The 14472-nt window shown below is 40.4% G+C and overlaps 2 protein-coding genes across 2 annotated transcripts in view; both read right to left on the reverse strand.

The window, feature by feature from the left end:
- Window positions 1-203: 203 nt before the first annotated feature.
- PSMA6 (proteasome 20S subunit alpha 6) lies at window positions 204-10098 on the reverse strand. The gene is made up of 7 exons (XM_065752830.1): window positions 9932-10098; window positions 6767-6861; window positions 5689-5770; window positions 5285-5440; window positions 3263-3441; window positions 1892-1986; window positions 204-406 (listed from the first exon to the last, which is right to left on the reverse strand). Exons 1-7 carry the CDS (start codon window positions 10005-10007, stop codon window positions 349-351), a joined length of 741 nt encoding a protein of 246 aa, XP_065608902.1. The 5' UTR covers window positions 10008-10098; the 3' UTR covers window positions 204-348.
- Window positions 10099-12070: 1972 nt separating this feature from the next.
- PRORP (protein only RNase P catalytic subunit) overlaps window positions 12071-14472 on the reverse strand; it is a 36055-nt gene continuing 33653 nt past the window's right edge. The window contains exons 6-7 of the mRNA XM_065752843.1: window positions 14010-14205; window positions 12071-12429 (exon numbers count right to left, since the gene is read on the reverse strand). Of these exons, the coding sequence (XP_065608915.1) occupies window positions 12289-12429; window positions 14010-14205 (337 nt within the window). The 3' untranslated portion in view covers window positions 12071-12288. The remainder of the gene's footprint in view (window positions 12430-14009; window positions 14206-14472) is intronic.

Below are 14472 nucleotides of genomic sequence, written 5' to 3' on the forward strand. Positions count from 1 at the left end.
AATTATCACACCACAGTCTGTACAAAACATGACACCAAGAGTAAAATTGCTCAGATGAAAATACAGAGCTGACTATAAAATTTATATTAAGATGAAACGAATAGGCAAATAACCACCACAGAAACGTTTAAAGTCATGTATTTTGATGAGAACTTCATAAAACAAAGTTAAAAATACATTAAAAGGAGACATTGAATATTTCAAAAAACCTCTGTTTTATTTGTACAGAGTAAAATACATTGTATTGTGAACATCGTTTTCATTCCATAACCGAAAGCCATTATTAAGTGTCTTCTTTTCACCAAATACCCTGGTCAGAAGCACAGACAATGGAAATAGGAAAGCTAATTAGTCTCTCTCTGCCAGGGCTACAAGGTGCATGTCAATCTCTGTTTCTGTAAGGATCCTGAAAGAACAAAAAGAAATCCTGAATAGCTTCTATGATTCTTCCCCTTAAACTCCAACCTAGTATCTATTCAGATAGGTTTTATACATTTCAGCCCTTTAAGGCCCTGCTGCCAAGGCCACAAGCCAACATTTCAACTGCTTTTGAAAAACAAAGGAAGAATCAAAGCCACTAAAGAGCAAAGTAGCAAGTGGTAGAAACAGAATAGGTAATTCCTCCTGTGCAATACATTTGCAAGCTGGGACCTGGTGAAAATAATGGGTATGGTAATTAGTGCAATTACTCCAAGGAATACACATGTTTTTGTTGCTTTTTCCTTCTGTTTGTTACCCATCTTTCCAAAAAGGACATGACTGGTAAATGAAGTTTGGCAGAGACTAGCACTAGACCCTTGAGCAGCTTTAGAAAAGGGATAATTCAGCTCTTGTTTGCTTTTTCAGAAATGCTATGCTATTCTGTTGTCCTAAACATCCATTATCAAATGTAAAATTACTCATCAACACCACGTCAACTTATACATCACGAAGCACTCAAAGGTCTGCACCTGTAGGGCTCCAATGTTTGAAGCCTCTCTCTGATCCTCACCTGCTAAGTCGTTAGATTAATGCAGCAGAGGACTTTCTCCCCACCAAATTGTTCCTCAGTTGTTTTTTGTTGTTACTGTTGTTCTGTTTTGTTTTATTTTAATGAAAAACCAAACCAAGAGACAATGAAAGACTAAAGCAAAAATTAACTGAATGACTCTACAGCAAGCCTGACTCAGCTACATTTTAGGTAACACATACCTAGAGGGCCTTTTTGCATTAACCAAAATGTCTCAAGAATTATTTTTCCATTCTTTCACAGCTGTACAGTATGCTGTGAGAAGGCTGTGCCTCACATTAGATACAGTGTGCAGAACAATCTGCAGCAGGAAGATTTCCAGGTATTGTCTATTTAGACTGACCTCGTAAGCATGCTGCACACACAGGGCTGCACTCTAACTGAAACAATAGTGGAGGCAGCAGGGAGGAAATGGCAGGTCTTCCTTTCACTCTGGGTGGGAATGTGCTGTTACTTGGGAAGTAAATGCTCAGCCTGTTCCAAATCACTGCAGTGATTTTAAGTCCAGAATAGTTTAATCTTGTCAAAATAACTGCATGAATTGTCATGTTGAAATCAGACTCCAGATACTAGTACAAGCCAATCTTCAGAATTCTCTTAAGCATTAAAAAAACATTTAGAATGGACATAAGATTTTGATCATTGTGGAAAACACTACCCTTTTACAAAGACCAGATTCCCTTGTCAGTTTAAATACTTCAATATCTGAACAATGTCTTTTACAAATTTTGTAATTACAAGTAAAATAAAACTAACAGAAAACAAACCTTAAACTTCAATTTCTGACATTTCTGAATTTACCATTGTACAAGCAGTAAAAACAAATTGCACAGAACCAAAGAAATACACCATGTTTTATCTACAGCGATCACGACCACTTACCTGAACTTCGGATTTTCCACTGTAACTACACCAACTTCTATTTCTGAAGGTTTGAAATCAATGGATAGTACAGTAGACAGGCACGTTATTGCTGTCTGAAAGAACAAAAAGCTCCTATCAATAAACAGAAAGAACTAAAGTATTTTTAGTAGATCTAGCATTAACAATTACCCTCTCTTCTAGTTTTATTTCCTTCCACCTCTAAACCTCAGATGTAAAGTTTCAAAGAGTTTCTGTTTGGTACAGAATATACTGCCTCTCCAGTTCCCTCCCAAAGAAGTTCAATCTACAAAAGCCAATGGATACATTTTCTTAACAGGAAAAAAAAAAAAAAAGACAAAACCAAACCCTTGACCAGGCAAAGATTAACACCCCAGGTCCCAAGCACATAACCTGTTCCCTAAGTGGCAAACAACAGATGTAATCATTACAGTCCAGGATTACTCAAAGCATGGATTACTTGTGTGCCTTTCATTTTGGCTTTTCTTCCGGTAACTAAAATTACACTGGCTGATTTTAGAAGTTGTATTTAATTATGGCTTAACTTGCCTTTTTTTCCCACCTTAGTCAGCACCTGTTTTAAAAGGTGTTCTTTGCAACTTCACTCATCCTTTGAAGTCAAGTCATAATAATGCTGAAATGTATTCCTAAAACAATGACTGAACACAAAAAACTCACCAGATGCTTACCAAATCAGTCATTTTGCATAGCATTCATATATCTTAATACAATATTCAGTTTCAACTTACGGTGGGGTCGACTGCTTATACCTCATTTCAACCACTGATTTTGCAATGCAAGAGACCTAACATTACAAGAGAACAAGACCAGGCAGGAGAAACAGGTGGGCCATAGAAGAGGACTCTTTGACTTTACACAGCTCACTATGGTGTAGGTGAAAATGAAAACTATAACGCAAGCTCATTAACCTGTTATATAAATAGGGTATGCTTTTACAATGGGCCTTGAACAACAGTTCTCACAGTAGGCATAGCATTTGCTGCTCTGTGCTGAACTGAAGCAGAAGTGTCTGAAACACTTTTTAGCATAAAGACTGCTTTAAGCATCACTGAAGACATATTACAGAGGCATGCCCAGAATCAAACACTGCAATAACCGGGCACCAACTACAGTAGAAGTGGTACAGCCACAGGTTCCACTTCAGCTAATGTAACGCAGAAGAAACAGATGAGAGGACTCTAAATGCTAACCAAATATCTTCAAAGGACTTTCTGGTTGAAAAGCTATGCTGCTCTGGAAACTGTCAGAAAAAAGGAAATGCCCAACTGCACTCCTCTGTATCAAAATCCTACATACAACACAGTCATTAAAAATACTTTGACGAATCTTTATTGCCTTCTACCAGCCTACCTCTACAGTTTGTTCGTATGTCCAATCAAATTTCTTCTTTACTTTCTTTTCAAGAAAACTGGTTGACTCTGTCTGTTTAACTCCTGCAGCTGTAGCCTTGAATCCACAATAGTAACCTGCTGGATCACACTTGTACACCTGAGGGCCATGCTCTTCATCAATACCAATCAAAATCATACCTTGAAGAGAAAGTTTGTTCATTATTATTTCTTTTTCTAATATTAGCAAGTTCATTGAACCAAAGAATAATTTGATACGCTGCTCCTAAGGAACACATGCATGCAAAGCTCCTCTGAAACAAGTCCAATGCCTAGACTTCAGACTCCCTCTTTCTCTCTCATTTGCCTTTTCTTACCAGTGTCTCACGCCAGGCATGCAACTCGTTTTAGTGTAAACTAGATTTGTGTCATACCCAAAGAAAGCTATTCATTAAACATAGAAATGTTTTGGCCAGCCTCAGTGTGTAAAGAACCACAAAGTCAGGAAATAAAGAAGCTTAATCCTGATACAAGGCTCACCCAGCCACAGTTCACATCCTGTGCATTATATGACAATGAGACTTTAAAAATCATTCAGTCAAGATGTCTTTTACCAGAAAGCAAATCTACAAACAAGTTGAAGTTATCCAAAATACTGAAAGTTCAATTTCAAATTTCTTAACAGTGAGGAAAAAAAAAAAGGAAATATTATCAGAAGACAAAACAGAACCTTTGAAGGCCATTTGACTAAGTGCTTTCAATTTGCAATTTCAAGTGAAATAAACTGGACAAATCTCTGCACTGCATCTGTGTCCACCTGCACTTCCAGATCTATAGTTTCAGCTTGCATATTAAAAATAACTGAAAATAACAATAACAAAAAGAAATTATCTTATATTGCTGTTAGCTTTATACTTGTGTGACTTTTAAATAGTAGTTACAGCTACACCAGCTTCTGAAAAACTACTACTGCAAACAAAAAAGAAATTCCCATCATCTTAAAAAAAAAAAAAAGGAAGAAAAAAAGGTATTTTTCTTAGCTTTGACATTTTTCTTCTCGCGTGGAACAAAGTTCGCTTTCCATCAGTATCAAGTACTGGAAGTGCCAAGCAAAGAAATGATCGTTCCCGAACATTACAAGTATATAAGCATGGGAAAACTGCCCCATCATGGAAACAGTGGTGCAACCCTGAATATTGCTTCTTTAGTAAGAAGTGCTAGTGCCTAGTATGATTACCAGAAGTGATTCATCAGTTCTGAAAATACTCTCTTGAAAAAAAAAACAAAACAAAAAAAAAAAACCCCAAACCCAAAACAACAAAAAGAAACTTAGGCAGAATGTTTAACGAAACAGCAATTGAGGAAACAAAGTCATTTACCTCAGTTCCCAGAGGGTCTAACAATATGGCTACACTTCGTTCATGACCAAGTGTAAGAAAAAAAAGTCAGAACCAACTTCAAAGTACAAGGATAACCAACTGTAGTAGAAATATATATACATTTTTTCCATTTAAACATAAGCTACATTTGCTATTATGAAGGAATACCTGTCCAGACATGTTGACAAGTGAAATATTAAGTACATCTTCCCTACAATATACAGGAAATGATGAAGTTAAAAGCATCAGTTAAGCCTATTTTTAGCCTATACACATCGCTTAGATAAAGAACAGTTGAAGTCCGCACAATCTGCATTCTTCATATATCTGTGATGTTTATGCAGGCCACACAGGCTAGTAAGAAGAGCATCTTCCATTAATAGCCATCACTCTGCAAACAGATTACGCCCACAAAACTAAGGGAAAAAAGCACCATGTGTTTTAAAAGCACTGAAATTATTTATTTAAATTCAAAACCTAAGTCGGTGGTAGAATCATACTTTCAATTCAAGACTTGCGAGATTATTCTCATCTGGTTGTTCATCCCTCTCAGTCCAATGGTTACATTCATGTTATTTTGCACAATTTGAAAACAGGTGAGAATCTCTTATACTTTTTGCAAGATTAAACAAGAAACAGCACAGATTTCATACTCTTATACTTACAGCAACCAAGAGGCCTCATTTCAGCATTCTGCGTATAGACCTGAGAAATATCCGCAATCCTTTTACATAGCATATCCACAGGGATGTCATAGCCATACTTGTACTTCCAGTTAGCAGCCTCATAGCGGGCTCTCTGCACCTGGGATCTGCTGTCAGCTAAAGAGAAAGGATTAATATTAATTTCACTGACTGTGTATCACATTTATCCCTAGCATTATTTGAGAAAGCCACACCCAAACTCTAAGTCATCTTAAAATACACACATGAGAACTAGACACGTTTTCTAAAATGAAACGGAGGGAAACAAACTTCCTTGAGTGAATAATTAATTTTATGCAATATACAGTTGGTAAATTATATAGAAATGCCAACACTTGAGATACTTAAAAAGATGAATTAAATACCTGTCATTCCTGTCATCACACAGCCAATATTTTCAGTAATGCTGAATAAATGAGTTACTGTGTTGGAATCCAGTAACTTGTCCTAAAGAAGAAGTAGAAATAGAATCACTGAATATCTGGAGTTGGAAAGGTCCCACAAGGATCACCAAGTCCCATCCACTCGCTCCACATAGGACCACTCAAAATCCAAACCCTATTCCTGACAGTTTTGTCCAAATGTTCTTTGAACTCCAGCTGCATGAGGCACTGCCCACTGCCCTGGGGAGTCTGTTTCATGCCTCTCCTCTGGTGAAGAACTTTTCCGTAACCCCAAACCTAATCATGATGCAGCTCCATGCCATTCCCTTAGGTCCTGTCACTGTGACCAGAAAGTGAAGATCAGCCCCACCCCCCTGCTCCCTGTGAAAAGCTGCAGGTCACCATAAGGCCTCCTCTCAGCCTCCTCTTCTCTGTTCTGAACAAACCAAGGGACCTCAGCTGCTCCTCATACACCTTGCCTTCCAGACCCTTCACCATCTTCACAGCACTCCTTCAGGTGCTCAATATCTAGGAAAGGCTGTCAACTAGAGCTCAACCAATATTAAAGTTCTTTTGTTCTCAAAATTTCTTCAGCTGTAAGACAGAAAGATTGGAGCCCCAAGTTGTCTTCAAATACTAGAGTTCTCCCCCTTTGTCAACAGTACAACAACACTGGGCCGAAACACTCGTGAAAATGTTACTGTGCTTCTGGCTTATTGTTTTTGTAGTAGGAATTAAAAAAGAGAAATCAGAAAACTGACTCGAGATAACTCAGCCCTTACAAGTCAGAACAGTGTCGAAGTACATCAGACCCTACTCCGTATTTTAGTTTTACCCCTTTGACAGCTCTAGAGAAAAAACATTAATGCAGTACTTGGTGACAAAACATACAATTAAGCACTAAACAAAGCTAAAATTAACAATAATCAGAACAACAAGAAGGTATTCAAACTGCTGCATACGTCAGTGATAATAAGTATAATAATGTTTCAGCGCTACACCCCCCACTTATTTTATTCTTCACTTCTTCCCAGCCCTCCTTCAGAAGCAGACTACTTACAGGTACTTTCTTCTGCGTTACGATTACTGCAGAGTCTTTTCCACGAACAGCTACAGACGTAAGCCCGCCCTGGTTTATGGCCTTAAAAGCATACTCTAGAAAAATATACAAAAGATATTAAAAACTCAATTAGATATGTTAGTATAAATAACTCGGACATATCTATGCCTCCCTAATATCTCACCACGTTCCACTACTGCTTCATTCAGCTATTTTTAACAATTCGCCTTTTTCTTCTATTACAGCACATAACAATTTGTTTTAAATCAAAATGTCAGATCTGCTCTTGACCAAAACAGTCCAACATTATCCTAATGTAACTGCAGATCCTGCACGACATTTTCAACACGTGGGAGCTTTCAAGCATTATTTCCATTGCAAGGATGTGATTTCTCCTGTATGTTTTAGTTGATACAGATGAAAATTGATATAACAGAGGCAAGGCAGAGAAGTTTAAATCTTATCATATTTTCTGACTTGATATTCAAATACTACAAAGTTTTATTTTACTTTATAAAACAAAATCTGTGTACACGCCTACTAAAAAGGTGTTACTCAGACAAATGAAGTTTCCTTCATGTGATCTAAGAAATATATTTCTCTTTATTAACAATCTCAAAAGTCTCCAAAACCTCTAAAAAATCTTTATCTGGCAAGTACCCAGCACTTCCCAATATCTAGTCAAGAAAGGAAAGTTTCAGGCACTACCTAGGATGCTTTTTTTTAATTAGTTACGTGAATGAGGCTGGAATTCAGAACAATTTGCTAAAGCTATACTCTAAAACAACGTGAGCAAGAAGGTACGCTGTTTTAAAAGCTGCACTCAAATCTACGGAAGAGACTGCATAACAGGGGAGGAATAATCTTAAAACCAGTAAATAAATCTTGCAGAAACTCGGACTTCATTTAATGCACTCAGGCTTCAGAGGATTTAACCGTTACCTAAAAATGCCATGAAGAATGCTTCCCCCTCTCCCTCCACTAGGTGCACAATCTTGCTCACCTCTTCCATTTGCCTTCCCAAGGACTATTCACACTAGCCCGCAGCTAAGTACAGAAAAACAGTGAGACATGAGCTAACACTGCCTGGAAATGGTTACGTTTCAAGCCCCAGAGGTATGTGACACGTTTGTTTATGTGTATAAATACCTGACACGAAAACGTGAAGAAGACAGAGCTGTGCCCAGTGCCAGGAAAAGAGGCAGGAGGCACAAAATGGAACATCAGAGCTTTCCTCTAAACATCAGGCAGTGCTTCTTTACTGTGCAGCTGGCTGAGCACAGGCTGCCCAGGGCTGTGAAGTCTCCTTCTTGGAGATCTTCAGAAGCTGCCTGGACCTGGCCCTGGACACCCTGCTCTGGGTGTCCCTGTTTGAACAGGAGTTGTAGAGGATAGACCCAGGATTCACGAGATTCAGGAAGAAAGAAAAAGGTAGAATAATATAGCTGACCATAAGCAAACACATTTTCTGCCCATACTGTGGCTAGATGCTAGCCAGCAGAGACATCAGTGTGGCATCATGCCCAAATTATCAACCTGGCTGCAAGCAGAGTGAGCTCATACTTACTTGAAGTAAACTAGCACACCTAAGTACTTTTCTCCTCATCTTTCCCTAGCAGGCAGATACTCAATGTACCTTCAATACAGCTTCAGGCTACATGCAAATACTCTCAAACATACAGATACTTCTCAGGACCTAGACAAAAGATTTGCAAGTGCCATACATTTCTCGTACATTAACTTAATTGTTGAATAACAGCTGATGAATATATCCAGGAGGCACCTCAATTTACTCTTTGCTACAGGATGCATAAGCCATGACCAGCAAGTAGTACTGCAGCACAGAGCGAGCTAGAAAGTTGTTCCAAACCAACCAGCATGTTTTAATAGCAACAGAAGACTGTATCCTGTGACTCTTACGTTATGTAGCCACTGACAACCAGTGCAAAAATGTGTTGCTCCCACTAAGCATATCTACAGAGCTGTTCATGCTGCATACAAACTTTACATTCACTATAGGTATTAATAAAGCACCTCTATATTTATATAGCTAGCACCTCTATATTTATAAAGGTAGCTTTCTACCAACATAAAGATACCCATACACATGTACCTTCATAGTTATTCCCTGCAAAAGGGACTTTCCAGGACTGCACTGCCTACCCAGGAAGCCTATTCCACATAGACAGTCTTCCTGAGAAAAACTTAAGGTCAGATGCAAAATAAACTACTGGCTACTACTGACAACTTGTACAGACCGTTCACAACAACTTCCTTTCCTGGAGAACAGATGGATGTACAGATGTCATACATAATACACTCAGTCAGGGCACTATGGAAGAGCCACTGGAATCCAGAGAGAGTGCATCAGGATGGTGCTGCAAGAGCAACTCAACAGGCCCATTTCTGAGAACCCTTCAGGTGCACTATGGACGAACTGTCTTTGCCAGACTGGAAGCTGGCTACACTGTTACAGAGAATTCTGAAAGAGCACCACAAGGCTCTTCTGCAGAACCTGGTGCACGGGAAACAGAATGGTAGATTCAGCGATCTAAAGAAGCTTGGATACAGCTTAATCACAGAAGGTTTGCAGATGCCTGGAAATAAAGGATGGTTGCTACTATCTCACAGGCCATGCTGTACAGAACATATGGCATTCAGGTGTAACAATGGAGAGCATGGGTTACTGCCACACAGATTCTGATGTCCCAGTACGCACTGCCTGGGACAGTGCAAGTGCCATTCCAAACTGCCATCGTAACCCTCAGATTACAAAGCACAACACTGGTCAGTCTGACGCGATTAACTGGAAGAAACACTTAAAGGGGAACAAACCGCTGTCAGGGAAGCTTTCAAGGCCCCGGAGTCTCACAGAGGCACAGGACACACCACAGGGCTCTAACCCCCCCTCACTTCCAACGAGGCCGCCCTCACAGCCTCCATGTATGATCGGACCGTGGCTGCCCCAGCTCCCCTCTTCTCGCCCGGACAGAGCAACAACGGAGCCCGGTGCACCGGCCAAGGGAGGCAGCACGCTTCCCCATCCTCCGAGGCAGCGGCGTTACACGGCGGAGCTCTCCGCGCCGGCTGCAGCCCGGCGCCGCGGGGAGGCCCGGCCCGTGACGGGGCAATTCAACGGCGACATCCCCGGGGCTCGGCACCCACCGACTTGGTAGAGACGGCCCTCGGGCGAGAAGATGGTGATGTGGCGGTCGAAGCCGGCGCTGGAGCCTCGAGACATGGCGGCAGCGGGAACGGAGCGGCCGAGGGGCTGACAGCGTGCAGGACCCCACCGCTACCGCAACGGGCCGCCGCCGGAGCGCTTCCGGGTCACGAGCGGTGCGCATGCGCTCGAATACTCCCGGCCCGCGCACCGTCACGCTCCATCATCACCACTGCGCATGCCCGAACTCCGAGGCGAGCGTCCCCCCGCCTCGCGTCTCTCCTCTGGTGAGCATGCGCAGTAGGGCGGAAGCGGGATATGGGCTGGGCTTGGGGCGGTAGTCATGTCACGACATATCGCTTCCGCCGAGCGATCGGAGAGCTGCCAAGGAGCCGCCTGGCGGAATGACGGGGAAAGGCCGCAAAGCAGAGAAGAAAAGCTCCGGAGTGAGCAGGCAGTGCTCCGGAGTGCGCGGGCAGCCGGGGGAGGAGCGCCCCTTTCGCTCTCCTAACAAAGCGTTTCCACGTGTTGTCTTAACGAGCGTCGTGTTCAAGCAGAGAAACACAGCGAGCTCCAAGAGGACGGACTGGGTACACGTGAAGAGTCACTGTTACCACGGCGCGGTGTTTGAAGTCCCGCGCAGAGGGAAATCCCCCCTTTCAACTGATGAACGCACGCCTGCCTTTCAGCAGCCTGGATTTCCCCGCTCCGTGGGGAGGATCTTGTTGTTTTTTCCTCTTTTAATTTAAAGCAGGCCATCTAAAGCTGTGAAAGCTACTTGGATAGCTGCACTTTCGTTTTAAAACATCATGGACTAACTTCTGGTGACACAGCAGGTGACAGGTGCACTTTTGGAGCACAGTATGCATGCCCCACATTTGGTCTGCTTTAATTTTTCCATATATCTACCTAATGGGACACTAGGTATTTATTACAAGAGGCAGTTTTTGTCCTCTTCATTTTGGAAAAGCATTGTGGGTAGATTAAAAAAAAAAAGTTTACAATTTGTGATGGCAGTTCTCCAGCCCAGTGCCTCCTGACTAGCTGTGACCAAAAGCAAATGCCCAAGGAAAAGCATTAAGGCTACAGAAAGCCTTTAATGATGCATTCCCTGAATGTTCTCCCAGCCTCCTGCTGTCTGGAGGGACTTCCCAAAACAGTGATACCATCCAGTTATTTAATAGCCCATGCTGGGCTTCTCTTTCATGAAGTTGCTGGTTTCCCCTTGAGATCCTGTGAATCACCTGCATCCACGGCAGCAGTGGGAAAGGGTCGCTCAGCACAATGCTGCGTTGTGCAGTTTCAACTGAAACTTCACATTTTATCTGAACCTTCTATCTGCCAGCATCATTTGATGCTGCTTCTGTACTGGAAGAGGCAGCAAACAATCCATTCCTATGCATTCCCTCCACAACACTCCAGATTCTAAAAGCCTCTGTTTCTCTTAAGATCTCTTTTCTTCTGGGCTGAGAATGCCTAGCTTCTTACTCCTACCATACATTAAGCTGTTCTATACTGTAACACTGGAGTTTAATGCCAGATGTTTTATTTTTCCCCCATGAGAAAAAGGAGATGAGAAAGTGGAAGGAATACTCAAACATTTCACCTAATTGCCAAAAAGGAACCAAGCAAGAAAATACTTGACATGTCAAGGACAGTGTCATGAAATCCTGTCAGAAGTAGCAAATCTAAGACTGCGAAAGAATAAGACAGTATTTCAGAAGTTGTTTCTTACAGACAAAATCTTAATGTGTTTTGTAACAGCAAATCTCTTGCACTGTATGTAATCAAATGAATTCTAATTAAAGTGAGGAAGTATTAGAGCTATGTGTGCCAGACCAGTGGCAATCATGTCATTTGTCCCAATGAGCTCTATTTGCCAGGTTCTATGCAATGCTGCTGCAAGGTCAGCATGCCAATTTTGAAGTTACTCTGAAAGCATTGCCTAATTCTTCTGAAGAACAGAGTTCACGAGTTTCAGTGTAGATGAGAAGCTTAAGCTAAATAAATAAATAAATAAACAACAAACAAACAAACAAAAATACATAACCTGAAATTTCAGAGGGAAAAACAAGTTTTAATTAAAAATCACATGGAGAGGGTACAGAAGTTGCTTGTTAAGATGGAAATAACAAACCTAATTCATCCTTGCTGGACCACCATTAGTGTCCGCAGGTTTACAAGAAGAATGAGTTTGACAAAAGGCAGTTACTGAATTTTTTTTAGTTATAGGCCTCACACATTAATCCCATAATTGTACTGCTGAGTTCTCCCAGTCTGCAGCAGCTGCCTAGAAAAAAAACAACCCAACAACAACAACAAAAAAACCCCATCACAGAAGAAGCTTCAGCTTGCACAGTTACATTGTTCTGTACTTCCGCTGAAGGCAAAGCCATTTTCTTGGTATTTGATATGAATATTTTTCCTCAAAAATGTCTTTATAGGGGATATGCCATGTGTCACCTGTAGTCTGTACTACACAGTCATAACTGCAAGCAGGCTGTGGGATAAAGAAAAATAAAAACAATTTTTAAGACTCTATCCAATGCGTTAGTAAAAGATTATAGCTGTTTTCCTCAGAAATCTGCACAAACTCATCTTTTTAGCAACACATTTGTTCACAAAATTTAGCACTGGAGGAAAAATTAAAACATCTTTTAGTATTTTGAGGTCTAGGTGGCATTATAAATGTTTAAAATTCTGTCCTTGATGTCCACCAGGTAAAAGGATTTGAACATAATACATGACATTATCAGAAATAACAAATTGTTATTCTGTTCAGTTAAATGAAATCATATGGGAATTAGTTCAGGATGTAGCATTCTGCAGCTTGAACTGATAGGGGACATTAAAGATATCTTGGGTTTGTACCTCCACAAACTGATTTGTGCTGAGGATGTTTTAAGGAAAGGAGTTCTCAATAGCACTTTCAAGAACAGGCAGACAAATACAATTCTGGTCTACTGTGTTACAGGTATATTAACTCAACGTGTGCACCACAAATATTAAAAATAACTGGTTTGCATTTATAGTTCTCAGAACGTAGTGTCATTCTGTATTTATACACTTGGAAGTCTATGATCATGAATGTCCAACATCCAAAGTAATTCATATGGGAATTGAGATGTGAAAATTACTAGCCCTGCTACAACAAAGTAAGTACAGCTAAAGCTGTAAACCTACATCCAATATTTGTTTCCATTATTAGGAATGTGTACAGCATTCATCTTTCTGTATATGGCTGTCATCCTTATAGGCCTATATCTCTGCAGTCTGATTGTAGTGAAGAACACTCATTTACAATTTTAACTACAGCAGCAAGAAAATGAATCTAAGTAAGCGCAGTACTGCTTTAATTCAGCAGTAACAATGGAGGTACGCCAGTCATCAAGGAACCACATGATATGCAATGTCACATGATTAATTTTTCCCCAGGAAATTATGTTCAAGGCTCACAAGGACTTTTGTCTTCTAGGCTAAATAAGTAAATACGTAAGTCAATAAATAAAATATACTAAATAAATAAATAAATATTCTGCCATAAGACAGTACTGTGCTTGGAAGTCTGACATTTCAGTAGCTAAATACCAACTACAGCTCTGACTATTCTGGGCTCTCCTTCATGAATCTTTGTAGAAATGCCTGGATAACATTACAGTCCACAGTGAAAAGAGTGTATTTTCCTATGGCTTCTTCTTCAACATGAAGATGAGAGAAATTGTATTACACAATTAGAAGCATAATAGTGCTACAGAAAAGAATTAGATAGTTCACAGTTTAAATCAAATGAAAAAATACTGGCACTTACATTTTATAGCAGTGGACAGACTACTATACACACAGATATAACTACACTTTCATTATAAACATTTAAGGTGACGATCTCTTACTTCTTGACAGCTTTCAGGTTTATTCCATGCTTTGTGAATATAGAGAATTTTCAGTAAAAATGGAAATTTTGAGCCCATGGGTACAAATCTACTTCGTATGCTTGAACAAAAAATTTTTGCTTACTGAGCTAGAAACTCCATATTTAATTAATACCCTTTGTGTGCTTTCTGAACGCAGTAGAAAACTTACCCAAAAAATTATATGTTTTCCTCCTGCAGAAGAGGAAACTGCTATTTGGTGTCCACGCTGCCACTTACGGAACAGGTGACGAGTCTCACTGCCAGACAGACAAGCTTTGTGATCCCGGAGGAAGTCTCTCGTAACAAACTTGCAATGTTTGCCTGACCGAAGAGTGGCATATAACAAGAAGGCATCATCTTCAGAACTTAACAAAACAGACGGAAAAGACAGAGATCATTCACAAGGTCGTAAGTGGCTGCAGGAAATGAATCAAATGCTGATCTGAGATTTATTCATCAGCAACACTGAAAATTCCCATCACTGCTTTAGTTCTGTGTTAAAATACTGAACTTCTGCTTACCGTAAGGCACTGAAAGAGAGTACAATAAAAAATACACACTATACGGAACATTTTTCCCTCTTACTACTGTCTGCTTGCGTAATAATATAATTCTTTGTCACAGACCTTAAC

This window comes from Cyrtonyx montezumae, unplaced genomic scaffold, assembly GCF_038088225.1.
Source record: "Cyrtonyx montezumae isolate F1298 unplaced genomic scaffold, pur_monq_1.0 scaffold_10, whole genome shotgun sequence".
Classification (NCBI taxonomy): domain Eukaryota; kingdom Metazoa; phylum Chordata; class Aves; order Galliformes; family Odontophoridae; genus Cyrtonyx; species Cyrtonyx montezumae.

What these genes read in the sequence shown, in the direction of transcription:
- PSMA6 (XM_065752830.1), bottom strand. Translation starts at nt 10,007, where the DNA reads ATGTCTCGAGGCTCCAGCGCCGGCTTCGACCGCCACATCACCATCTTC. An exon ending in TAACGCAGAAGAAAGTACCT is followed by an intron (nt 5,771 to 6,766) that starts GTAAGTAGTCTG and finishes CTTCTTCTTTAG; the next exon opens with GACAAGTTACTGGATTCCAA. An exon ending in CATACGAACAAACTGTAGAG is followed by an intron (nt 1,987 to 3,262) that starts GTAGGCTGGTAG and finishes TTGTTCTTTCAG; the next exon opens with ACAGCAATAACGTGCCTGTC.